This window comes from Salmo salar, chromosome 06 (genome assembly GCF_965601325.2).
Source record: "Salmo salar chromosome 06, fSalSal1, whole genome shotgun sequence".
Taxonomy (NCBI): Eukaryota; Metazoa; Chordata; class Actinopteri; order Salmoniformes; family Salmonidae; genus Salmo; species Salmo salar.
This window is the reverse complement of record NC_138296.1, coordinates 36481285-36509283: the sequence shown is the minus strand read 5'-3', so window position 1 is coordinate 36509283 and position 27999 is coordinate 36481285. Positions and strand designations below refer to the sequence as shown.

Here is a 27999-nt window from a genome sequence, read left to right as displayed (position 1 = left end):
GCCCCCGCGATATGCAACTTTTCAGGGAAGTTAGGAACCAATATACACAGGCAGTTAGGAAAGCAAAGGCTAGCTTTTTCAGACAGAAATTTGCATCCTGTAGCACAAACTCCAAAAAGTTCCGGGACACTGTAAAATCCATGGAGAATAAGAGCACCTCCTCCCAGCTGCCCACTGCACTGAGGCTAGGAAACATTGTCACCACCGATAAATCTACGATAATCGAGAATTTCAATAAGCATTTTTCTACAGCTGGCCATGCTTTCCACCTGGCTACCCCTGCCCCGGTGAACAGCTCTGCACCCCCCACAGCAACTTGCCCAAGCCTCCCCCACTTCTCCTTCACCCAAATCCAGATAGCTGATGTTCTGAAAGAGCTGCAAAATCTGGACCCCTACAAATCAGCTGGGCTAGACAATCTGGACCCTCTCTTTCTAAAATTATCAGCTGCAATTGTTGCAACCCCTATTACTAGCGTGTTCAACCTCTCTTTCGTATCGTTTGAGATCCCTAAAGATTGGAAAGCTGCCGTGGTCATCCCCCTTTTCAAAGGGGGAGACACTCGAGACCCAAACTGTTACAGACCTATATCTATCCTACCCTGCCTTTCTAAAGTCTTCGAAAGCCATGTAAAAAACAGATCACCGACCATTTCGAATCCCACCGTACCTTCTCCGCTATGTAATCTGGTTTCTGAGCGGGTCATGGGTGCGTCTCAGCCATGCTCAAGGTCCTAAACGATATCAGAACCGCCATTGATAAAAGACAATACTGTGCAGCCGTCTTCATCGACCTTCATCGACCAAGGCTTTCGACTCTGTCAATCACCGCATTCTTATCGGCAGACTCAACAGCCTTGGTTTCTCAAATGACTGCCTTGCCTGGTTCACCAACTACTTCTCAGACAGAGTTCAGTGTGTCAAATCGGAGAGCCTGTTGTCCGGACCTCTGGAAGTCTCTATGGGGGTGCCACAGGGTTCAATTCTCGGGCCGACTCTTTTCTGTATACATCAATGATGTTGCTCTTGCTGCTGGTGATTCTCTGATCCACCTCTACGCAGATGACACCATTCTGTATACTTCTGGCCCTCCTTTGGACACTGTGTTAACAAACCTCCAGACGAGCTTCAATGCCATACAACACTCCTTCCGTGGCCTCCAACTGCTCTTAAATGCAAGTAAAACTAAATGCATGCTTTTCAACCGATCGCTGCATGCACCCCCGCCTGCCCGTCTAGCATCACTACTCTGGACGGTTCTGACTTAGAATATGTGGACAACTACAAATACCTAGGTGTCTGGTTAGACTGTAAACTCTCCTTCCAGACTCACATTAAGAATCTCCAATCCATAATTAAATCTAGAATCGGCTTCCTATTTCGCAAAAACAAAGCATCCTTCCCTCATGCTGCCAAACATACCCTCGTAAAACTGACTATCCTACCGATCCTTGATTTCGGCGATGTCATTTACAAAATAGCCTCCAACGCTCTACTCAGCAAATTGGATGTAGTCTATCACAGTGGCATCCGTTTTGTCACCAAAGCCCCATACACTACCTACCATTGCAACCTGTATGCTCTCGTTGGCTGCCCTCGCTTCATATTCGTCGCCAAACCCACTGGCTCCAGGTCATCTCTGCTAGGTAAAGCCCCGCCTTATCTTAGCAGACTGGGCACCATACCAGCACCCACCCGTAGCACGTGCTCCAGCAGGTATATTTCACTGGTCATCCCCAAAGCCAACTCCTGCTTTGGCCACCTTTCCTTCCAGTTCTCTGCTGCCAATGACTGGAACGAATTGCAAAAATCACTGAAGCTGGAGTCTTATATCTCCCTCACTAACTTTAAGCATCAGCTGTCAGAGCAGCTTATCGATCATCGCACCTGTACACAGCCATCTGTAAATAGCCCACCCAACTACCTCATCCCCATATTATTTATTTATTTGTTCCTTTGCACCCCAGTATCTCTACTTGCACATTCATCTTCTGCACATCTATCACTCCAGTATTTAATTGCTAAATTGTAATTATTTCGCCACTATGGCCTATTTTTTGTCTTACCTCCCTAATCTTACTACATTTGCACACGCTGTATATAGATTTTTCTATTGTGTTATTGACTGTACGTTTGTTTATTCCATGTGTAACTCTGTGTTGTTTGTGTCGCACTGCTTTGCTTTATATTGGCCAGGTCGCAGTTGTAAATGAGAACTTGTTCTCAACTGGCCTACCTGGTTAAATAAACGTGAAATAAAAAAAATTAAATAAAAAAAGATCTGCAGAGAATGGGAGAAACTCCCCAAATACAGGTGTGCCAAGCGTGTAGCGTCATACCCAAGACTAGAGGCTGTAATCACTGCCAAAGGTGCTTCAACAAAGCACTGAGGAAAGTGTCTGAATACTAGATGTGATATTTCAGTTTTTTTAATACATTTGCCAACATTTCTAAAAACGTGTTATTGCTTTGTCATTATTGTGTGTAGATTGATGAGAAAAACAACAACAATTTAATCAATTTTAGAATAAGGCTGTAACATAACAAAATGTGGAAAAAGTCAAAGGGTCTGAATACTTTCCGAATGCACAGTACATAAGACGAGAAAGGCAATATCGCTGCTAAAATTGGAAAACAATGAATTATTAATTTTAACTGATTAATTAAAATTAAATAAGACTCGTGGGGTACATTAAATCAATAGATAACCATGAACTCAGTAAAGGAGTTGCCTTCCAACAATACAAAATGTAGGTGAGAAATATTTGCTTTCATCTAAAATGATTCAAACAAAAAGTCCCTAGCTCTCACACGGATGAGCTTTATACAACAGGAATGCTGCTGGAATGAGGCTGAAGGGGGCCTTAGCTTCCCAGTTCTCTCAGAGGAACTAACGCGTCGGCATGCCCAAATATGGAACGCGGATTTTCTCAGAACGAAGTACTCCATCCTAACGTAGTACATCAATATATATATAGTTAATACATGGTATACATTATGTGGTCTCCACGGTTACGTTAACCCCATCGCGGCACTGTTCATCACATTTGCACACGGAACAATCAAATATAATTTCAACATTAGGCTAATAGCTATCCCTGCTACATGCAATTCATCAAACAAACTTGCTGTTAAATGAACAAGTGAATTGCAACTCATTTTAAAGGCCTACACAGTATAGCGTCCAACAAATATGTAGGTGTAGGCAGCGCAGCTCAGCGTCTGATGGACAATGCCTATCAATTTGTAACAATGTAAAAACGTTGAACTTGCAACATCACAGTAACGTAGTCTACTGTAGTTACAATGTAACAGTCAGATCGCAAAACAACATATATCAACAGCCTACGAACATGTTGTCAAATGAGTCTATACTACTGTAGTTACAATGTAACAGTCAGATCACAAAACAACATATATCAACAGCCTACGAACATGTTGTCAAATGAGTCTATACCTCGTTGTGCATTAGTCTGCACAGCGATTTCAATAAATTAGGTGAAGAATGTATCGAAGTATATTCTAAATCCAGCCCTCGCTTCACTGTTCACTTTTCATTTTGCCTACATGAGCATGAGCACGATCGGTTTATAATCAAAGTGGTTCCTGGCAATCGCGTCATAACCCTGACGTTATGTTGTTGGGCGTGCACAAATAGTTTCTATCCAATCAATTCCCTTTGCCAATCTTGACAGCAGTTGTGTGGGCTAATTCGTTTTGCATGGCCAGTGCACGGGGTGGGTGGAGATTTCATTTATGGACCAATGGAATAGTCTAAAAATATATAGACTCCGCTCCCCGGGGCACCGGACCATGCAACACGAACTCGCCCAATGTTTGGTGTATATATAAAACGGCATGTTACTAGCTGTTCACTCAGAGTGAATTTATCACATAGAACAACATACCGGGAACGCAACTTTATATGTGGGTATAAATTTATTTTCTTATACAAGGTTGAAAAAGACAGCTCAAGACATTGGATCACGTCAATACTGCGGTCATTCATCTGTTGACAGCCTTCGTGGACCACTGCTCTGTTCTACATCTCGGATTTTCCCTCACACTTTTAGAAGTGAAATTCTTTTTAGTTTTGAACTTGGGTCATTGCTGAAAAAGACCTTTGCTGAAAAAGAAGACGGGTGCTTGCTTTGATGCGTAGCCTACTTTTTGCTGACACCGTCATTTGTTGACCAATATCCTGAGACTGTTTAAACACAACTGGTAAGCTCACTTTCCTACGACTTTATGTCTACAAAAATGGAGCAGCCTTTTTATCATGACGACTCTTTTCTCTCGGCTTACGGCCACTCTGATGCTGCATTGCACGACTACAAACACCTAAAGCAGAATATGAATTTGAACATGACAGAGCCATATCGCAACCTCAAGTCTGACTTATACCAAGCAGCGCACCAGGACGTCGGGTCACTGAAGCTTGCTTCCCCTGAACTCGAAAGGCTTATCATCCAAAACAGTAACGGTATAATTACTACTCCCACCCCAGGCCAGTACTTCTACAACCGGAGCATCACCGATGAGCAGGAGGGCTTTGCGGAGGGCTTCGTGAAAGCCCTGGACGAGCTCCACAAGATAAACCATATGCCCATGGCCCCGCCCAACGTGTCTATTGGAGCGGGTGGTGTGACGACCTGTTCGGCGGCGGCCTCTAGTGTCTTCGGCTCCTCCCTGCAGCCCGAGCCTCCAATCTACACAACACTGAACGCTTATTGCCCAAACACTAACCTCTCTTCCGCATCCAGTTACCCCAGTACCACCATCAACTACTTACCGCCGCACCACCAGCAGAGCCATCACCAACAGACCTCGACGCACGCGTCACACCCCTTTCAGTACTCTCTACCTGGCGCTGGGGTCCATCCACAGCGCCTTGTGGCTTTCAAAGAAGAACCACAAACCGTCCCTGATCTACACAGCAGCGACGGTTCCCCGCCAATGTCCCCAATCGACATGGAAAACCAAGAGATAATCAAGGCCGAGCGGAAGAGGCTTAGAAACCGACTAGCAGCAACCAAATGCCGGCGCCGCAAACTGGAGCGCATCTCCCGACTGGAGGACAAGGTGAAAGTTCTGAAGTCGGACAATGCTGGGCTCTCCAATACGGCGACTGTGCTTCGTGAACAAGTCGCCCAGCTCAAACAGAAAGTCCTGACACATGTAAGCAGCGGCTGTCAACTTATGTTGACGAGCAAAATGGAGGCATTTTAAATGGAGAGGCGAGGGCATTTCGCAGAGTAATTCATGATTTAGAAGTGACAACACTGGAGGAATGTTCTACATGAACAGCACTGCAATAAGCCATATACCGGCAGGCTATTGTTGGTAATGACAATACGGCCGCAGGCTGTGTGTAGGCTACTCTCATTTCGTGTAAAAGACTGACAGAAATGGTACTTCCGGATGCTGGACACCGCACAAGGGACCATATAATCCAAATGCATAACAGGAACAGCATCCAGACTGAACATAGACACTAACACTGAGTGACTAGACAAACAAACCAGAGACCACTTGATAGGCTGGTTTGGTTAGGTATCAAATGGAAATGCTATTGTATTGTTTGTAATTTTGCATATCGTCATGCAATGCTGCATTCATTAAATGTGTAAGTTATTTTGTTTGCCAGGTTGATCCTGACAAATTAATATTTTGTCATGTTTACAATGTCTTTTTTTATTTGTGGTATGTATATTTAAGTAAAGTCTCTTTTCAAAACGATTTTGGCTTCATGTTTGTCTGTTGGTGTCATTATGCCATCCATGGTGTTTAATTAAAAGCGATTTAGAAATTGTTGGTCGTTGAAGTAGGGTATATGAAGAGGATTTTACACATTTACTGAAGTCTATTATACCTAAACAACAACCTTAAGCGTGTGACTTAAATAGGTTTAGTTCATGCTACTTTACAGTGATAAATTCTATGCAATCGATGCCATTAGACTAGATTCAGCGCCTTCATGTCCAGAACGTCAGCGCGTTGCGTTACATTTCCTTTACGCACAGCGTGTCCATATAGGGACATTTCTGGTAGAGATTACGTCACTGTGAGCGAAGCTTTCTGGGAACTCCCGCCTTCCTTGCAAATTGGTTTCATTCCACTTCATCTAACACTTTGTATCAATAAAATGGTTTGACATAACGGACTTTCCAATATTATTATTGAAACTAAGCTGGCGCATAGGGTAATTCAGAACTTCGATAAGGAGCATGACAAGGGAAACAAACTTTGACCGGATATGGACTTGGCACAGTCATCATTTCGCAAGGGTTATCAATGACTACAAAGTTAAGCCACTAACTTTTCTTGACTATTTTAAATGACATATTACTACATTTTTCTTATGGCATGAAGTGGTCTACCACTAGACAAAAATATTCAGTCATCCCATATTCAAGGTGTCTGTCCACAGTCCATCAATTCTCTGGTTGGATCATCTATTTGTATAAAGACTGATGTCCAATGGCCACCAGCTCATTCTGGACACATTCTTTCCCATGATGCCCAGCCAGGGTAACTAAACATGGTGGTTGTGTACACACCACAGTTACGACAGATTCAGGTCTTATATTTGAATGAGTGCACATGGAAGGAAGTGACAGTGGCCCTTGGAATGCCGGGGGTGTTTAAAGATGCCACACCGCTTGGCAGAGCAGTAGAAGTGAGTGGGCATCTGGTGTGTGAGAGCATCTGTGTGTATGGTTGGTTTGGGTTGGCATTGCCAAGGACAAGAACATTGTGGGGACATCAGAGAAATATGTGAGGCCCTGTTCTCTTTGAATTGAGTCAGGGATATGGGAAAAGTCCCAGTAAAGTTGAGTTAATTGAGGATTAGTCATCATACATTAACTTCTTATCCAAACAGTTTTTTAAATTCAAGCCCTTCGAAGTTGGCAACAGTTGCAACTCCTGTTGTTTTGCGGTCTTTGGCAGACAGAGGAGCTTGAGTATGCACAAGCTGCTCTCAGGAAACCAGGAGGGGAATTCTGTCCTGTTAAGCAGTTAATGATATAGGCTACAGCAGCTGGCTAGGCAAACAACCCAGCCAGACTGCTCTCCACAACCTTCACCACACTTGAGAAGAAAAAGAAAACCACTTCAAAAGAATCGCTGAACGCTGGGTTTTTGACACACTTTCTGACCTAAGCTGTTTTGGAGAGAGGTTAAAACGTTTTTTCTTTTTTTTTATGCCCCAATATGGAAAATATCAGCTATGACACCTACGTGTACTCCATTTGTGTATCTTTCAGTTTAAATAGTCCTACTAGTACTCATAAAAACAAGTGCAGTTTCTGTGTTTTAGTACAAAGATCTCTTGTAAGATTTTTTATTTCTTTTTATTTTGTTAAAACATACATAATTAAAATGTGACAGTCAAGAGCTAAGGTGTCCTAACCCTTCTCTCTCCTATACCAATTTATTGTACTCTTCTATTGTTTTCACTTCTCGACACATTGGTGGGAGCATAAATGTTCCATTGCCAGATGGAACCAATGTTTTTTGGATACTTGATTTCTCAGATCCCACCAAGGGGGAAATACATAAAAACATGGTGTTAACATGGTTATTTATGTATAGGCCTACACACGCACAACCTGCCCATTTCAGCTTCTCGCTACCACAGCCCACAACCATCAGTGTCTGTGGGAACATCTGTGATGCAAGTGATGACGTATGAAGATCTGGGGTGGGTTTATTTTCCTCCCCGCTAGCCCCCTTTCACTCCTACAGGCATCACTCTCTCGCTCCATCTCCCACATTTCTCTCGCATCATACATATTCCTCCCACCTCACCATGGCCATCTGAGCTTCTTTCAATAATTACATAACTAATTTCAGAGACATTTAGGCCTACGTAGGACAATGCAGATTGAATGGGATTTTGCATGCTGAATGTCTATGTAAAGGCGACATAGGTCTTCAATAGGAATCGTCTAAAACACTACTACAAACTTTTTCCATCTATCTCAAACCGTGGGAGGTAATCCCATAATCTTTTAAAGACAGTCAATTTGTAATAAGTAGTGGTCTACATAATGTCTGGTTTCTCAGTCCCATGTGTCACTAGAGGAGTAAGTTAAGTTGTAATAGAATGGAGTTGATATGCAGTGTACACTGTGCAGCTCACCATTAATGACCTCTGAAACACAGGGAACAGATTATAACCTCTCCTGAGACATGCAGTGTACACTATCACCCTGGGCGATAGAATAAGTAGTTTGGTCATAACAAGTGGGGTCATTCAAAAATAGAGAATGTTTATATTATATGTTTCTATTATAACATAAAAACTTTAAAAGGGCAACTACACTTCCTGATCTGGCCTCGTTTTAGATTAGGTTAATTAAGAAATGCTAGCGGCCATGACTGAATTCAAAATATGAGTTGATATCAGGGTGTGGTTTGATGTGGGGGTCTTGTGTTTGTGTGTTCGCAGGTGGGAAGAGTTAACCAAACTATTCCAATTAGCTTCAGCCGACTGGTGTCCGACTGTGGCAAAGTTGGTTAGGGCAAGTTGGGGACTGTCAATAAATTACACAATGTAAATGTGAATATTTTCATGTTATACACCTTTTAGTTCTCATCATGCTTTACATTTTTGTATTATCATTTCTACAATTTATAGTTGGTTTGAGGTGTTTAAGTCATTGAAATTTGCAGCTATTTGAATTTTATCATATTGTCCCATGTACATTGTGTAATTTAGCAATGGTCCCTAACTAGCCCCATTGGTACAGCATATCCAATGTCAACCCAAGCACAGGCATTACAATCGGGTCACATACAGCTGCACTCCGAATTGATGATTACTTGTGTGCTGCCAGCTGTGGGAAGGATTGAAACAAACCCAACCTTCATTTACATCGTGATGCAGTCATGACCAAAACTCAGTTTTGGACGAGACTATGACCAAAATGATCCTACTTACACATTATACTAAATTTAGACAGTAGAATAAATGTTTCTGACTCGATGCCACATAGGCTGTTTTCTAAATGAGAAGTTGTTTTTTAGGGGCAGTTGCTCTTTAAAACTAATTTGTTTGTATCATATCAATAAACAAAACCTATACAAAACCAATGTGTTCCAGAAAAACAGGGACATTGCTTGTTCAATGTGTGCATAGCACCATCTAGTGGTTAGTAACTAAAGCTTACTATTAACTCTATTCCAGTGTTACTGTCATATTCCAATAGAAAAGTACTGAATAAAACACTTGGTTTTAAACTATATTTTCTTTAAAAAGGCAAAAGCAACTTCCAAATGCCTCATCACTACAAAACTAGAGAAAAATTTAGCTATAAATTCAGTTTTTTTTTTATTAACGTTCACGTTCATCAACAAAATACTCACATGGCACTGTTTGAATTGTAATCTAATCAAATCAAATGTTATTTGTCACATGCACCAAATACAACAGGTGTAGACCTAACAGTGAAATGCTTAATTACAAGCAGTAAACAGCAGTAAAATAGGCCCCATGATGGAATCAACATCAAGCCTAATACACAAATAATATATCATTTTCAAGAAATCTCACAAAACACATCCCCACTGACAGTGTAGTTTACACAGAATCAATGCGATCAGCAGACTCAGTCAGTCAGCGATCCAGCTAACAACAGTAAGTGCTCAGTTAGTACCCTGTATAGATGTAGCACCTCTAAGGAGGTGTGGAGGGATCAGTTCTGTTTGGAGAAAAACTCCTTGCTCTTCTGGACGTCTGGGACGATGGTGTCGCTCCCTGGTCTCCACCCTGCTGGGCACACTATAAAGAGAAACAACAAGTCACACATCTGCCCTGTGAACATACAGTGTATATCAAACACATTTGCTCACTAAATGTACTGTATACTCTAATAAGAATGGGAACTGAGCTGAAGAGGGGCTAGAGGTCAAGTAGCACTAGAGTGCATACAATGGAGGTCTATTGGTGCCTAACAATATGAGTTTCCTGCCATGTCCTGAGATGTCAGCACATCCTACTCTAAATCCCCAACCTGCTCTCTGTCCCCTCCTCCTCTCACCCTCTCCAAACTTGTCAGTGTGCTGGAAGGCCTGCACCAGCTGCAGTGTCTTATCCACAGAGCACCCCACTGGCAGGTCGTTGATGGGGATCTGCCTCAGGATGCCCTTGTCATCAATCACAAACAGACCTCAGGACAGTTTGGAGGAAGGTTAGAACAGGTTTAGGGCTGAGTACTGTATAAAGGTCAGCAAATGAGCAGCTGTGAGTGAGAGAGAGAATAGGATTATAAGACTTGTCCCAAAGCTTGGTAACAGACCTGTAGGCTATGCCCTCATCCTCCTTCAGCACTCCGTAGTCCCTGGAGATGGCCTGGGTGGGGTCAGCCAGCAGAGGGATCTTCATGGGGCCCAGACCTCCGTGTTTCCTCTCTGTGTTGATCCTGCACAGGAGGGGGAGAGAGAGAATCTCTATTACACACACAATAAATGCAGGACTGTAGGCAAATGCACTGCATGCCTGCATGATTATTGATGACTTGAACAATGGCAGCTACACATCTGCTGTGTATCTGGAGCTGCAAACCGACTCAGTCAGTCTTCCAGGGTCTTATCACAGCTACATAGGCTGAGAGGAGAAGCTTAACTCTGGGCAGGGTGGGGCTTCAGGACCCTATGCAGCCTAGTGCATTTACTTCCTCGATTCCTCTTCACAAACATGAAAATGATTACCTAACCATAGCCACAAGTTGGGGTATTAAGTTAGATATATGCAGCAATATGCAAAAAAATAAAATAAAAACAGAGATTATTGAGACATGAAACCTGTTGTTGAGAGTCAGGAATCTTTGACAACACTATTGTCTGCCTCAAAACACTCGAGCACATGCCTGAAGCACATGACACACAGCACAGTCATGCTTGAGCTTGAGGAATTGGTTTCTTTGTAAAGTTTTCATGCAGCAACCTCTCAGTGAAGGACACTATAATATTTACACGCATGCTTGTTTTAAAGTATTCCTTGCTGCGAAACTAGAACAGTTCACTGAACTCACTGCTCCAAAGGGGAACTCTGAGCTGAGAGAAATGTACTTAAAACACAATATAACACAGGGATATTATAATCATATCCTATTGTATTATTTTTTAACTGATGTCACATTTTTATAATTGTTACTTTAGGCTTTGAATAGATCATCTCAGACCTGTGGGCAGAGGATTTTCCCCCATATGACACAGCAAGAAATTAGTAGAGGGGAATCAAACACAGAATACTAATTATTCTGATTATAAAATAAAACCAGAAATCTGTCTCAGAAATCTTTATCATGAAACATGAACTTCAGATAAGAGTTTGGTAGAGTTAAAGCTGGTATTAAACATTAAAGGAAACAGTCACATTTGGTTAAACTGTTCTTCTATCAATCTACTGCATTACAAACATTGTAAGATAAAACGTGTAGTCTACACTAGCCTAATAAAATAACACTGCAGTTCACACAGCCAACAACCAAACTAACTTAGGCTGTCTGATCTATTACCCCTCTCTACAGTGTAGCCTACTCTACCTAGTCTGTCAGCAGTTTGATAGTGTCAGTTTGACTGTCAGTAGAGTGTAGAGGTACATATGCTACTGCTACTTTCTCAGGTCACCGCCACACAAGTAAGAAGAAATAGTACAGGTGTCTGAGTTTATGTCAAATAAAGTGCACAATCAAGTGGCAACAGATAGACTAGGCCCTTACTGTTATGGGTGTAAGATGGCACAGTGATGCCATCTGTTGGTAAATGTTAATTACTGCAACTCCAGTGTTTTACCGGTGTGCTTGAGATACCCGGATGTATTGCAATATACTGAACAAGACTGGTTACTCGCATCAATGCCTCTGTCTCGTCATTTAACATTCAAACACTTACTGCTGTCAGAACACGGACATAGTAATAGAGATGATCAACAACTGACCAGTAACTAAAAGCTGATGAGATGCAAATCCCGCGAGAATAGGCTTTCTCAGTTTTCTGGATGTGAAGAATTTGATTGACGTTATCAATCGTGGAAAATGTATATCACAGAGTTTCTAAACCCAGAGACACGACATCGTGAGACTTCCGGGAAAATGACCACGCAGAGTAGGCCGAGGTTTGAGAAGTCAATGAGAGAACTGAAAAGTTCTTCCTTAGCTGTTAATTTGTCTAAATATGAAGACACAACCTAGATTCGAGCCAATGTCTTAAGTAGTTTAACATATTATTATCTGAACTTCGTGAAAGTGTCAAACTGACACGTTTACATTTTCGTCAAAAACAACTTTATATCCAAGGTGTGTCTTTGAATTGACGGCATGCACATGCGCAGTTCGGCGTGAGAAGACCGTTAGACACGATGACGTGTTTCTGCGCATGAGCTTAGCTAGCAAACGTCGCCGTGACATCGCCTACAAAAGCGTGATCGGGATTTCTATTGGAAAAGCAGTTTCTGCCTATCTTCCTACTAGGCTACTGTCTTTTGGGGGATATGCAGCACTCACATCCTAATCGGAACTAGGAAATTCGGAAATGTCCGACATGCTGATTCGTTGAACGCAGCACGTGTATAACTACAACTACACTGAACAAAAATATGAATGTAACGTTTAAAGTGTTGGTCCCATGTTTCATTACCTGAAATAAAAAATACCAGAAAACGTCCATACCGCACAAACAGCTTATTTCTCAAAAACGTCAACATTTGTTTACATCCCTGTTAGTGAGCATTTCTCATTTGCCAAGATCAGATGAGAAGTATTTCTGTCTGTAATAAAACCCTTTTGTGGGGAATAACTCATTCTGAATGGCTGGGCCTGACTCCCCAGTGGGTGGGCAGTGGTGGAAAAAGTACCCAATTGTCATACTTGTGTAAAAGTAAAGATAACTTAATAGAAAATTAAGTAAAAGTGAAAGTCACCCAGTAAAATACTACTTGAGTAAAAGTCTAAAAGTATTTGGTTTTAAATATACTTAAGTATCAAAAGTAGATGTGATTGCTAAAATATACTTAAGCATACCGCTTTCTTGTTTTTTTTATTTACAGATAGCCAGGGGAACACTCCAACACTCAGACATGATTTACAAACGAAGCATTTATGTTTAGTGATTCTGCCAGATCAGAGGCAAGGGATGACCAGGGATGTTCTCTTGATAAGTGCATGTATTTGACAATTTTCCTGTCCTGTCCTGCTAGCATTCAAAATGTAACGAGTACTTTTGGGTGTCAGAGAAAATGTATGGAGTAAAAAGTACATTATTTTCTTTGGAATGTAGTGAAGTAAAAGTAGTCAAAAATAAAAATAGTAAAGTAAAGTAAAGATACCCCAACAAAAACGACTTAAGTAGTACTTTAAAGTATTTTTACTTAAGTACTTTACACCACACCTCCAAGGTCCACCCATGGCTGCCCAGTCATGTGAAATCCATAGATAGGGCCTAATGATATTATTTCAATTGATTTTAACTCAGTAAAATCTTTAAAATTGCTGCATGTTGTGCTTATATTTTTGTTAAGTATAGTTCACATTTCAGAAAAATGTCTGAGTTTCCTAGTTCTGGCCAGCAAGTGAACATGGCATTTCATGTATAACTATAGACCGGGATGTGCACCCATCAAGGATTCATGCTTCGAACACACCGACAGTGTAATTGCATTTTGGTACACCAGAATTCATCAAATCAAATCAAACTTTATTTGTCACATGTGCCGAATACAACAAGTGTAGACTTTACCGTGAAACGCTTACAGGCCCTTAACCAACAGTGCAGTTCAAGAAGAGTTAAAGAAAATGTTTACCAAGTAGACAAAAATAAAAGGCAATAATAAAAAAGTAACATAATAAGAATAACAATAATGAGGTTATATACAGGGTGCACCGGTACTGAGTCAGTGTGCAGGGTACTGGTTATTTGTACATGTAGGTGGGGGTGAAGTGATTATGTGTAGATAATAAACAGCGAGTAGCAGCAGTGTACAAAAGGAAGGGGGGTCAATGCAAATTGTCTGGTGGCGACAATTACATTAATTTCCAATGAAACGCTACGTTTGCCTTGCAGCATTGCGTTGAGGAGGCAGTTGCAGTGCGTTCGGTGTGGTGCATATGTTGGATTTATCGAACGTATGCATCAAACTGTATGTGTAAACGGCTCGACAGAAATGGTAGCAGAAGGTGAATGTTGAACTTTTGTTGCATACATATCCAGATGATGCTGTTAACTATTTTGTGCAAACGCTGTCTGTGTGTTCAAAGCGTCAGAAAGACTGCCATCCGATTTTTGTGAACTCAGTGCGGTTTGCTTATTATTTTGTGTAGTGTGAATACTCCAAAGGAACTCAAAGGAAGCGAACCGAACTCGTTGGTCTGAGTTCAGGTTCGCTTAAATTCTATAGTCCTGTTCCCCTTTTGTAGGACAACGTGAACACAAAGCTCCCAAGGTCCGCTTAACATACACTAGACTACTCGACCACCGTTTCCCCTGCCATAACCAATCACATTGATGCCACGAAAGACAGAAGATGATAATGTGCAGGTTCGCAGAAAAAACGTGCTATTTTTCGATGTTGATTAGCTATTGTCGAGAATGCACAGAAAATCCAAAATATGTGTCTTTTTAGTTCAGATTATTTGTTTTCAATAGCCTATGTGATCTATAGGCTAAGAGAGCTTCATAAGCCATTTATTCGATTGTGTTGTTTGAATAGTGTGAGAAGACCACAACATTGGTGAGAATCAGAACATAGGGTACAAAATAAATTCTAGCTCTTAAATGCATACTTTGGGATTTTGGCAGAGTCAAATTAACTCGTGGATACCATTTTTTATGCCTCCGTGTCCAGTATAAAGGAAGTTAAGAGGTAGTTTCGCGAGCCAACGCTAACTAGCGTAAGCACAATGACTGTAGGTCTATGGGTATCTGCTAACATGATGCACAATGACTAGCACAATGACTGTAGGTCTATGGGTATCTGCTAACATGATGCACAATGACTAGCATAATGACTGTAGGTCTATGGGTATCTGCTAACATGATGCACAATGACTAGCATAATGACTGTAGGTCTATGGGTATCTGCTAACATGATGCATAATGCCTGTAGGTCTATGGGTATCTGCTAACATGATGCATAATGACTAGCATAATGACTGTAGGTCTATGGGTATCTGCTAACATGATGCATAATGACTGTAGGTCTATGGGTATCTGCTAACATGATGCATAATGACTGTAGGTCTATGGGTATCTGCTAACATGATGCACAATGACTAGCATAATGACTGTAGGTTTATGGGTATCTGCTAACATGATGCGCAATGACTGTAGCACAATGACTGTAGGTCTATGGGTATCTGCTAACATGATGCATAATGACTGTAGGTCTATGGGTATCTGCTAACTAGCGTAAGCATAATGACTGTAGGTCTATGGGTATCTGCTAACTAGCGTAAGCATAATGACTGTAGGTCTATGGGTATCTGCTAACATGCAGTAACCTATATTGGGTGTACAATTTTCAATTACAGCACTATTTAATCTGCAGTTATTATTCTGTTATTTATTCTGTTACCAATAATATTTAGATGTTAATAGTGTCTTCTGATTACAATTATTATGTCTCATTTTTGAACTTTTAGGACAGACACTTCAAAACCTTATTCCATGTGATTTATTTTTTGACTGTCTTTTTTGTTGTTGCCATTTATGAATGCGTAATTCAACGTGTTTCTATGGGCTATAGTAGTAAAGGCCAAATTCAATATAAAATTCTAAATCAAATATCAAATAGCTAAATGATCCATGGTGTCAGCGGCTTAGACCTTTAAGAAATAAAGCATAGCCAGGCCTAATGATTTTGAACAATGATTTGACAAGCAATGTATTCTACTGCTGGAGTTCAATGACACTGCCCCTTGACAATATTTTTAATAAAGCGCACAGGAAAAAAAACAGGCCTGTCAGAGCCTACAGACCCGCTGTGTAAAATGATATAGAGCTACAGGTAACTGACAAAATAAAGGAAACACCACCAACATAAAGTGTCTTAATAGGGCTTTGGGCCACCACGAGCCAGAACAGCTTCAATGCACCTTGGCAAAGATTCTACAAGTGTCTGGAACTCGAGTGGAGGGATGCAACACCATTCTTCCACGAGAAAGCCCATCATTTGGTGTTTTGTTGATGGTGGTGGAAAATGCTGTCTCAGGCATCACTCTATAATCTCCCATAAGTGTTCAATTTGGGATGAGATCTGTTGACTGAGAAGGCCATGGCATATGGTTTACATCATTTTCATGCTCATCAAACCATTCATTGACTACTCGTGCCCTGTGGATAGGGGCATTGTCATCCTATGGGGGCATAGCTATGCTAGTCAAAATAATTGCCTGCCCAGAATGATGGGATGTTAAATGCTTAATTAACTCAGGAACCACACCTGTGTGGAGGTATCTGCTTTCAATATGCTTTGAATTTACTCAAGTGTTTCCATTATTTTGGCAGTTGCTTGTACATATTTATAATATCCCGTAATGTACTGTACATGGGCAGAAACAGTATCTATCAACCCTAGGAATTATACAGAAGAAGGGAGGGATGGAGAGTGTGCCTTGATAATATGCAGGAGAATTGGAGAGGGTGGAGCAGGCTGTGTTTTGCTGTCTATCCGTTAGGCAGGAGAATTGGAGAGGGTGGAGCAGGCTGTGTTTTACTGTTTATCCTTTAGGCAGGAGAATTGGAGAGGGTGGAGCAGGCTGTGTTTTGCTGTCTATCCTTTAGGCAGGAGAATTGGAGAGGGTGGAGCAGGCTGTGTTTTGCTGTCTATCCTTTAGGCAGGAGAATTGGAGAGGGTGGAGCAGGCTGTGTTTTACTGTCTATCCTTTAGGCAGGAGAATTGGAGAGGGTGGAGCAGGCTGTGTTTTACTGTCTATCCTTTAGGCAGGAGAATTGGAGAGGGTGGAGCAGGCTGTGTTTTACTGTCTATCCTTTAGGCAGGAGAATTGGAGAGGGTGGAGCAGGCTGTGTTTTACTGTCTATCCTTTAGGCAGGAGAATGTCCAGTAGTACTTTGTGGTATTATTGATATGACTATAGCTATAATGACGTACAACGTTATTCTGTTATTTGTATTAGCATCCTGCAAGTGCGCACACACACACACACACACACACACACACACACACACACACACACACACACACACGCACATATGCATGCGCGCACACACACACACACACACACACACACACACACACACACACACACACACACACACAGTGGTCTCATACTACTAATTTGAGTGGCACAAAAACAGCCATATTGATGGCTTCAACTGCTGGTGTGGCGCCTTTGTAATTTGAACAATACATATACTATATTTATTCACTCCCATAATCAAACTGTCAAGCTGTCTGCCTGCTTGAGCTGGACTGGTGAGAACATCAGAGGTGGACTGACCCTGCGGCCATGTTGGGTGATGACATCATCCCTGGAATACACAGTGTCCTTATCCTGAGGTGACAGGTCAAACGGTTGGACAGTGCTGCATATGGAGAACACAGAACACATATTTGCTATGTCTTTTGATCTGGCAATGGCTCTAATAACAACACAATAGAAAATACCAATGGAATGATTTTGAAATCCAGTGTTTATTGAGGATGTCAAGAAACAAAAGAACACCAAATAGGTATTCTTATCACACTCAGACAAACAGGTTTCCTTTTGGTCCTCCATTCTTTAGACATTCTATAGAGTTTGGCTCTAATTCTACTTCACATGATCTTGAATGACATTGCCTGAATAGAGTTCCGATGCATTTTCAAACCAACACAAAAGCCTTACTGGCATGAGCCATGTTTCTACATCAGCAGTCTAAGTCTGTCCTTTGCGGAGATTCTCTTTCTGAAATTCCAGACTTCCTCCAGCTATAAAGAATACTTCATCATTGTTACAGCTGACTCCTATGGTTGCAGGATGGCAGCCACTCTAATGATGTGGCTCTGCACCACCATCACAAACACCCAACCTCCCTCCTCCACTATCAAACATTTCATGACAAGAAAACAGTAGTACATTACGTTATATCACGATAGTAAAATATGCCAAGCATGTTGACAGTTGTACAGGTATGTCTAAAAAAAGGTGTTTAGGATTGAGGAATAGAGGAATTCTGGAAGCTTCAGTATGGATACATATCTCCTGTATGCCTTGTCTGATGGCAAAGTTACACAATACAGTTTAGAAACTACTGCAGTCTACTGATGAGTAAACACAACTCTACAGTATGATATGCACCGAGGCAGTCCCAGGCGCCTCACAAGATGATAGATATTTTCATTTGTAGGCCTACTAATGTAGCTGCCAGACTACATATGTTTATAATGAGCATACATGACTGACAATTACATGCCAAACATTGATGGCGATCATGAATGATGTCACCTGTTTTAGCAACTACTTTACTTTATTACATTAACTTTTACAGGGACAGTGGACATTAATCAACATTACTACTGTATAAAAGATTAGGTCAGCCGGCTAATTTTCAACTGCAGTCCCTGGGCCAAGTACCATGTAACAACAGACTGTAATACAACATGATGTCATACACTTTGTTGCTAGCTGTTGATAGTTTTACCTTTCAGAATAATGTTACGGTCAATGTCACTATTCGTACATTATTTACACAGTGTTAAGGGCATGTCATGTCATAATGGTTTATATGTTTGGTATTACTTCAAAACATGGAGCGTCTCTAAGCAACATTTGATTGATGGGTTATAATGGTGCGTAATGATGAGAGGTACAGTATGTGAGGTAAGGTTAGTTATAGGAGCATGATATGACAACCCCAGCTTGGGGACAGTGCTACAGATTCAGAGATCAGATTCTGTCAGTTCATCTACAGCCCACTCCCACTACCCTCCACATCATCCACCACGACCGAGCGTTTCCGCATCACAACGTTGCCGTTGCTCCTCCGCGCCTGCGGGGGCAGTGTGGCAGGCTTGGTCTGGGGCTGCGTGTGGCAGGGGGCACGGTACTGAGGCAAGCCACTCTTGGTGGTGTCCAGCTCCTCTGGGTCTTCCTCCAGGGCCCTGAGGGCAGCGATCACCTCCCTGTCCGAGGGGCTGAGGGTCAGGCATCCACAGGGACGTCCACCATTATCATTGCTAATACCCTCACCCCCCTCCCGTTCCTCCTCCTCATCCTCCACCGTCATGAAGGCGTCCCCCCACAGGCTCTCACACAGGTCCCGGCCGTGCTGGTACATCTGTGGTAGCAAAGAGCAAAGTATACCTCTGATTAAGGCACTCGTTTTAATTGAGACTATTGATTACACAAAGATGTACCTTTTCTGAAAAAACAAAACAAAGCCTTTGCCAGGCAGCAGCTGCCACTCCCACCCCTCTCTCACCCATCCATTAGTGCCCTCATCATACAGAGAAAGGCTTTTAGAGACACGGGGAGCAGCACACAAGGTCATGCTTCATCTGTCATATAAAAGCCAGCTGATAGAGAGAAATAAATATGTTTTCCCTTCACTTTAATCCAAATTCAGGTTTTAGGGCCAAAAACCCCATCATGAAGTCTAAGTCTACATTTCTCAGAAAAGCTTGATATTGGAAAAGCTTATTAATAGAATGGTAGGGACACCATGGGTCTACACATTTACAGAGGATCTTCATTTGATCACTCTTTTGTTGCTGGGAATTTTCCTGTACCCCAAGCAATGCAGATGAGCTTTGTTATTTACATAAATTAACTGAAAACCCAATCTAACGCACAATTATATTAACAGTATTACACTTTTCATGTAGCCTACTTTTGGCCGCTAATAGCTTAACCACAGCTCCCGCTACATTATGGACTAAGCATTTAAATCCTGTTGCTGAATGATTATTTTGCTGTGACAATATAGGTCAAATGAAGATCCTATATCTGTAAGCTCTGATTCTCTGGGGAGTGAGTCATCACCACTTTGTAAGAAGTGCTACCGTTACAACTCTTCTCTCTCCTCTCTCCTCCCTCTCCTCTCCCCTCTCTCCTCCCTCTCCTCTCCCCTCTCTCCTCTCTCCTCTCTCCTCCCTCTCCTCTCTCCTCCCTCTCCTCTCCCCTCTCCCCTCTCTCCTCTCTCCTCTCTCCTCCCTCTCCTCCCTCTCCTCTCCCCTCTCCCCTCTCTCCTCTCTCCTCCCTCTCCTCTCTCCTCACCTCCCTCTCCTCTCCCTCTCTCCTCTCTCCTCTCCCCTCTCTCCCCTCTCTCCTCCCTCTCCTCTCTCCTCCCTCTCCTCTCTCCTCCCTCTCCTCTCTCTCCTCTCTCCTCTCTCCTCCCTCTCCTCTCTCCTCTCTCCCCTCTCTCCTCTCTCCCCTCTCTCCTCTCCCCTCCCTCTCCTCTCTCTCCTCTCTCCTCTCTCCTCCCTCTCCTCTCTCCCCTCTCTCCTCCCTCTCCTCTCCTCCTCCCCTCTCTCCTCTCTCTCCTCTCTCCTCTCTCCTCCCTCTCCTCTCTCCTCCCTCTCCTCCCTCTCCTCTCCCCTCTCTCCTCTCTCCTCTCTCCTCCTCTCCTCTCTCCTCTCTCCTCCCTCTCCTCTCCCCTCTCCCTCTCTCCTCTCTCCTCCCTCTCCTCTCTCCTCCCTCTCCTCCCTCTCCTCTCCCCTCTCCCCTCTCTCCTCCCTCTCCTCTCTCCTCTATCCTCCCTCTCCTCTCCCCTCTCTCCTCTCTCCTCTCCCCTCTCTCCTCCCTCTCCTCCTCTCCTCCCTCCTCTCCCCTCTCTCCTCTCTCCTCTCCCCTCTCTCCTCCCTCTCCTCTCTCCTCCTCTCCTCTCTCCTCCTCTCCTCTCTCCTCTCTCTCCTCTCTCCTCTCCCTCCTCTCCTCTCTCTCTCTCCCCTCCCCCTCTCTCCTCTCTCCCCTCTCTCCTCTCCCCTCCCTCTCCTCTCTCCTCCCTCTCCTCTCTCCTCCCTCTCCTCTCTCTCCTCTCTCCTCTCCCTCTCCCCTCTCTCCTCTCTCCTCCTCTCCTCTCTCCTCTATCCTCCCTCTCCTCTCCCCTCTCTCCTCTCTCCTCTCCCCTCTCTCCTCCCTCTCCTCTCTCCTCCCTCCTCTCCCCTCTCTCCTCTCTCCTCTCCCCTCTCTCCTCCCTCTCCTCTCTCCTCCCTCTCCTCTCTCCTCCCTCTCCTCTCTCCTCTCTCTCCTCTCTCCTCTCTCCTCCCTCTCCTCTCTCCCCTCTCCCCTCTCTCCTCTCTCCCCTCTCTCCTCTCCCCTCCCTCTCCTCTCTCCTCCCTCTCCTCTCTCCTCCCTCTCCTCTCTCTCCTCTCACCTCTCTCCTCCTCTCCTCTCTCCCCTCTCTCCTCCCTCTCCTCTCCTCCCTCCCCTCTCTCCTCTCTCTCCTCTCTCCTCCCTCTCCTCTCTCCTCCCTCTTCTCTCTCCTCCCTCTCCTCTCTCCTCCCTCCCCTCTCTCCTCCCTCTCCTCTATCCTCTCTCCTCCCTCCCCTCTCTCCTCCCTCTCCTCTCTCCTCTCTCCTCCTCCCCTCTCTCCTCTCCCTCTCTCCTCTCTCCTCCCTCCCCTCTCTCCTCCCTCCTCTCTCCTCCCTCCCCTCTCTCCTCTCTCCTCTCCTCTCTCCTCCCTCTCCTCTCTCCTCTCCCCCTCTCTCATCCTGTCTGTCTGAGGGATAAGGAGTGAATGAGTCACCCAGAACATTTAGGAAGCACTGCTATATTGACTGTGTTAAAAGGACAGCGCTGTTACTGTGCATCAGATAGCTACTAGTTGGTCTGATTACTAGCCTCCTCTCCTGGGGGCGGCCATGGTCATGTGCCTAACCCTAGTGCCTAACCTTACATCTGTTTTCATGAAATTTTACAATATAGACAATATTTTTACTTTTCCATTGGCTGGATCTAGAGAAATTGCTCAGATCTGCCTTAAAGAGAAGATTAATCCCAGTAAATGTCAACCTGCTGTTATCACAACACAGGCTGTCAGTCTCTGTGCATGTTAGTGCAGAGTCACTGCCCACTTCAGAACCAGTGTTTGAGTGGAGAGCGTGAAGAGAGTGTTGGTTTCCTTGTTGATGATGTTAATAAGCCCCAGAACATTGCTGTGGCCAGTGAGGCGATGGAGAGGAGCCAGCAGAGCTTACAGATGATGAGGGAGAAAGCCAGAGAGGAGCCTGGGAGAAGGGCCAGGGGGACGTTTTGATGGTTTGTACATGTGTGTGCAGTATTGTGTGTGCATTTACAAATGTTTTTGTGTGTGTCTAGCTTATGTGTGAATGCAGTATGTGCATGTGTTGTGTGTGTGTGTGTGTAGCCTATATGTGAGTACAGAATGTGCATGTGTTTGTTTGTGTGTGTGTGAGCCTATATGTGAGTACAGAATGTGCATGTGTTTGTGTGTAGCCTATATGTGAGTACAGAATGTGCATGTGTTTGTGTGTAGCCTATATGTGAGTACAGAATGTGCATGTGTTTGTGTGTAGCCTATATGTGAGTACAGAATGTGCATGTGTTTGTGTGTAGCCTATATGTGAGTACAGAATGTGCATGTGTTTGTGTGTAGCCTATATGTGAGTACAGAATGTGCATGTGTTTGTGTGTAGCCTATATGTGAGTACAGAATGTGCATGTGTTTGTGTGTAGCCTATATGTGAGTGCAGTAGCCTACGTGCAAGTGTGTGTGTTTCCGTGTATTTATTTGGAGCCTGCCTGTGCTGTGTACAGTGGCCCTGAGGCAGACTGAAGCGTTGTCAGCTCGATTAGGGAGGACATGTGAATGGGTGAGGTGCAGTTAGCTTCCCAATTCAACTACAGACCAGTATCCCTTCTTTCTTTTCTCTCCAAAACTCTTGAACGTGCCGTCCTTGGCCAGCTCTCCTGCTATCTCTCTCAGAATGACCTTCTTGATCCTAATCAGTCAGGTTTCAAGACTGGGCATTCAACTGAGACTGCTCTTCTCTGTGTCACGGAGGCTCTCCGCACTGCTAAAGCTAACTCTCTCTCCTCTGCTCTCATCCTTCTAGACCTATCTGCTGCCTTTGATACTGTGAACCATCAGATCCTCCTCTCCACCCTCTCCGAGTTGGGCATCTCCGGCGCGGCCCACGCTTGGATTGCGTCCTACCTGACAGGTCGCTCCTACCAGGTGGCGTGGCGAGAATCTGTCTCCGCACCATGCGCTCTCACCACTGGTGTCCCCCAGGGCTCTGTTCTAGGCCCTCTCCTATTCTCGCTATACACCAAGTCACTTGGCTCTGTCATATCCTCACATAGTCTCTCCTATCATTGCTATGCAGACGACACACAATTAATCTTCTCCTTTCCCCCTTCTGATAACCAGGCGGCGAATCGCATCTCTGCATGTCTGTCAGACATATCAGTGTGGATGACGGATCACCAGCTCAAGCTGAACCTCGGCAAGACGGAGCTGCTCTTCCTCCCGGGGAAGGACTGCCCGTTCCATGATCTCGCCATCACGGTTGACAACTCCCTTGTGTCCTCCTCCCAGAGTGCTAAGAACCTTGGCGTGATCCTGGACAACACCCTGTCGTTCTCCACTAACATCAAGGCGGTGACCCGATCCTGTAGGTTCATGCTCTACAACATTCGCAGAGTACGACCCTGCCTCACACAGGAAGCGGCGCAGGTCCTAATCCAGGCACTTGTCATCTCCCGTCTGGATTACTGCAACTCGCTGTTGGCTGGGCTCCCTGCCTGTGCCATTAAACCCCTACAACTCATCCAGAACGCCGCAGCCCGTCTGGTGTTCAACCTTCCCAAGTTCTCTCACGTCACCCCGCTCCTCCGCTCTCTCCACTGGCTTCCAGTTGAAGCTCGCATCCGCTACAAGACCATGGTGATTGCCTACGGAGCTGTGAAGGGAACGGCACCTCCATACCTTCAGGCTCTGATCAGGCCCTACACCCAAACAAGGGCACTGCGTTCATCCACCACTGGCCTGCTGGCCCCCCTACCTCTGAGGAAGCACAGTTCCCGCTCAGCCCAGTCAAAACTGTTCGCTGCTCTGGCACCCCAATGGTGGAACAAGCTCCCTCACGACGCCAGGACAGCGGAGTCAATCACCACCTTCCGGAGACACCTGAAACCCCACCTCTTTAAGGAATACCTAGGATAGGATAAAGTAATCCTTCTAACCCCCCCCCCCCCCTTAAAAGATTTAGATGCACTATTGTAAAGTGGTTGTTCCACTGGATATCATAAGGTGAATGCACCATTTTGTAAGTCGCTCTGGATAAGAGCGTCTGCTAAATGACTTAAATGTAAATGTAAATGTAAATGTAATTCCTTTGTCTGATGAGGAATCAAACGGAACATTCCATTCTAACCTACAAACTGTTTACCTCAGACCATGTTTAAATAATTGTTTTTGAACAGCTGAAGATCATTAAAAGAGCCGTCATTAAAATGCCTGGACACAAATTGCTTCCAACCTCATTTGAGTTCCTAAGTCAGTTGCTCTTAAGCAAAGGGTCAAACTAATGAATACCATAAATCTGTGAACATATTGTTATTGTGTAAACAATACTTCTATTAGATGTGAGTTGTTTTGTTCTAACATTCTGACTCCTCCTTTGGGGGTCTTTTGGAGGTCTCTGTATAGCAGGGCCTCATATTCAGAACAGCTTCACTTTAATTGAATGGCCTCACAATAATTACGTTTTTATTTGGTATATTTGTGATTCCCTGACCTGCCTCTTCCACATAAACATACACACACTCCTGTCACCTCTCATCATCACATCCAACCACTGATTATGTGTGTGTGTGTGTGTGTGTGTGTGTGTGTGTGTGTGTGTGTGTGTGTGTGTGTGTGTGTGTGTGTGTGTGTGTGTGTGTGTGTCAGAGGGGGCTGGTGGGAGGAGCTATAGGAGGACGGGCTCACTGTAATGGCTGGAATGGAATCAATGGAACCGTTGTTTTTCCATGTGTTTGATGTGTTTGGTACCATTCCATTCATTCCAATACAGCCATTAGAATGAGCACGTCCTCTTACATCTCCTCCCATCAGCCTCCTCTGGTGTGCGTGCATGTTTGTGTGTGACTGGGAGGTTCACAGTTGGTCTCAGCTGTGCACAAGCCCTGGGTCACTCTGCCTCTTTTTATATCTTCCTCTGTCAAGTGGAACAGTACAGAGCAGAGCCCAGGGGTGGACTGGCCATCTGACATTCTGGGCAAATGCCAGATAGACTGGACCATTTTTTATCACAGTGGGCCTGTCTAACTTGGATTCTTTGCACAAAATAATCATTATCTGGCTAATAATGGGGGCCTCGAGGAAAGAAATGGTCCGGTGTGGGGCCCTCAAGAAAAAAAAACTGGCAGGTTTGTTAGAAATGCCAGGGCCGATTTCTGGTCCCAGTCCGCCCCTGGTAGAGCACCTCCTTTATTCCACTGAGCCAGGCTCTGTTTCCTTAACCCCTCACTGACCACTGAGACCAGCAGTACCAGTACAACTGACTCAGCTATACTACCATGATTCTTTGCTAACCTAGCCTTGCATGCCAGGCTTCTATATCTTCCTACAGCTCTATCATAAGAGACACAGCTGGAGAAAGAGACTAGGACGGTTCTTAACTTCCTCAAAGAAATGAATCGTTGAGTCTAAATATCTCTTTTTGAAATAAAATAAAATATATTTATAGCAAGGTTAAAACACAGCTCAACATAGCACTACAGCCAACTCAACATGGCTCCCTCCCATGAGACTGGCTGCTGCCCATCCAATCAACAGCCTACCTGCTGATACGGCACACAGTTCCCAGTGCAGTTCTGTCCTCTGGGGTCTCTGGCCCAGTTACGAGCACATGTCATGTCCATCCTGCAGGCCTCATACCTGAAGAAAAATGTCACGTTGCAATGACCAGATGACAGATCAACATTTGATACTGCTGGATGATGTGATTAGCGCAGAGCCTTCAGTACAGTTTACATTGGGGACCCTAGATTATTGTAGTGAGCTCACCAGTCACGGCAGAAGCTGTGGCACAGTGGCACGGCCTGCATGGAGGACTGGAGGTGAGAGTGTGGCCAGCGTGCTGCATCAGGGGAACAACGGTAGAAACAGGTCACACGCTTCAGGAAGTCCTCACACCTGGACATAGAAATGGATGGGAGAGAGAGTGAGGGTAGACCACAGCATGTAACTCTCTCTTTGCTCCAGCAGTGCAATGCTTTTGTCTCTGTTGGCTATTGGCTATTGGCTTTGATGTGATAGATTGAAAATATTGGTTATATCAGCTAGTCATGATCAAAGGCCGCTGTAAATCGCAGACTTACTTCGGGCTCAGTTTCCCACACTTGTCCCAGGGGCTGTTCTTCTCACTGGTCATGGGATGAAGATCCTGGATGTCATCCTCTGAACAACATGCATCTGATGAGAGAACAGATATGGATAGATTATGACCATGGGGTGTGGAGAGACACCTCATCTCATAGGAGGGTTGAGGATTTAGATAGCAAACTTCCAACAACAGTTTTCTCTCATTGTCATGGTTTGATGATGCATGTTGTTGTCTTAAAAAGCACAGTGCTCTCACTCACTCTCAGCATAGATTGTGCACTCTTTCAGGTGAGGTTCCTGGCTGGGCGTGGCCTTCTTTCTACCGTCCTGTAGACACGCCCCCTCCAAACACAAAATGCGACCAATCAGGGTAGCCGCTAAATATGCACAGACCAACGGCAGGGAGTTTGACGTGATGGCCATTTCTTCAACCTGCGATACGTTCAGCTAGCCGGCTATAATCAGGACCTTGGACAGCGGAGCGGGAGACAAGCGGGTTCAGTGAACCATACAATATGAAGACCAGTTTTTTTTTAATAATGTGACATTTGAATGTTTCCCTATTTCTTATCGCACTAACGAGAATGTTTCCCTCAAAAAGGGAGTAAGATCAACCACCACTGATCAAAAACGGTCTAGTCTGTCCATAACATAGTTTGTATTCAATGACGTGCCATGGAGCATCTAGCCTAATTAAGGAGGTTCAAGGATTGGTGTGATGTATGACACAGCCTGTGAAATATTAAGCTATAGCCTATCTAGCCATTGGATAACGCTAAGCATGCATAACAATAACTGATTAAATCCTAAATATGGTATTTTCTTATGAACTTCCGTTTAAGTATTTTATAGAAAATGAGTGACAGACATGTTTAACACATTTCAGAGTTTACAAATCGCTTTGTTAGATGTATAACAATGTAGGCTACTTATTGTAGGTCGTCTGTATGTAGCCTACTTATTGTAGGTCGTCTGTATGTAGGCTACTTATTGTAGGTCGTCTGTATGTAGGCTACTTATTGTAGGTCGTCTGTATGTAGGCTACTTATTGTAGGTCGTCTGTATGTAGGCTACTTGAGACTATCAGCTACAAACCTACAAATGACTGACTTTCTTTCAGTAAAACGATGACCATACCCGACAAACGAAACTATCAACTAATAATTTGACGAGAAAATAATTAAGACTTGAACAAATGCAAAGATAGGCTACTATAAAACCATGTTTGATTAGCTTTAAACAAAATAACGGGAATGACAAGATTTCACACCACAATATCCCAACTGCGTAGTTTGCAATCTATGTCCATTTGTTTATTTTCCACTATCGACAAAAATACTTTACTCCTCGCCTGCCTTAGCCTACCTGTCGGTGGGAGAAACCGTTTTCCTATTGATTCTGCTTGGTCTTGTGCGACGTGTCTCCTCAGCTTTGGAATCGTCGTCGAATCAGCACCAGTCTACGCAGCTCTTCCTCCGGGCTGACTGCTTGTTATGATCACTTCTTCCCAGGGGCAGCACGACAGTTTCTCACTGGTTTAACTGAAGGACATCTAAGCTCCTGGCCACCTCCCCCACCTCCTCCTCCGACCTCCCCCTTGCTGGTAATCCATATCACACACACACACACACACACACACACACACACACACACACACACACACACACACACACACACACACACACACACACACACACACACA

The 27999-nt window shown here is 44.0% G+C and overlaps 3 protein-coding genes across 3 annotated transcripts; 1 reads left to right on the top strand and 2 right to left on the bottom strand.

Moving 5' to 3' along the window:
* Positions 1–3867: 3867 nt before the first annotated feature.
* Positions 3868–5738, top strand: LOC106607037 (transcription factor JunB). Its single transcript, XM_014203597.3, has one exon. It carries the CDS (start codon positions 4248–4250, stop codon positions 5226–5228), a length of 981 nt encoding a protein of 326 aa, XP_014059072.1. The 5' UTR covers positions 3868–4247; the 3' UTR covers positions 5229–5738.
* Positions 5739–9351: 3613 nt separating this feature from the next.
* Positions 9352–17861, bottom strand: LOC123743536 (peroxiredoxin-like). The gene is made up of 5 exons (XM_045721296.2): positions 17849–17861; positions 17462–17546; positions 10305–10426; positions 10046–10177; positions 9352–9786 (listed from the first exon to the last, which is right to left on the bottom strand). The coding sequence occupies exons 1-5, from the start codon at positions 17859–17861 to the stop codon at positions 9701–9703; spliced, it is 438 nt and encodes a 145-aa protein (XP_045577252.1). The 3' UTR covers positions 9352–9700.
* On the bottom strand, positions 17637–27737 carry rbp (Riboflavin-binding protein). Its single transcript, NM_001173783.1, is given in 6 exon segments — positions 17637–19280; positions 25754–25850; positions 25980–26108; positions 26294–26387; positions 26558–26765; positions 27663–27737. Coding segments are annotated over 5 exon segments (855 nt in total). The 5' UTR covers positions 26721–26765; positions 27663–27737; the 3' UTR covers positions 17637–18908.
* Between the last annotated feature and the right edge of the window lie 262 nt (positions 27738–27999).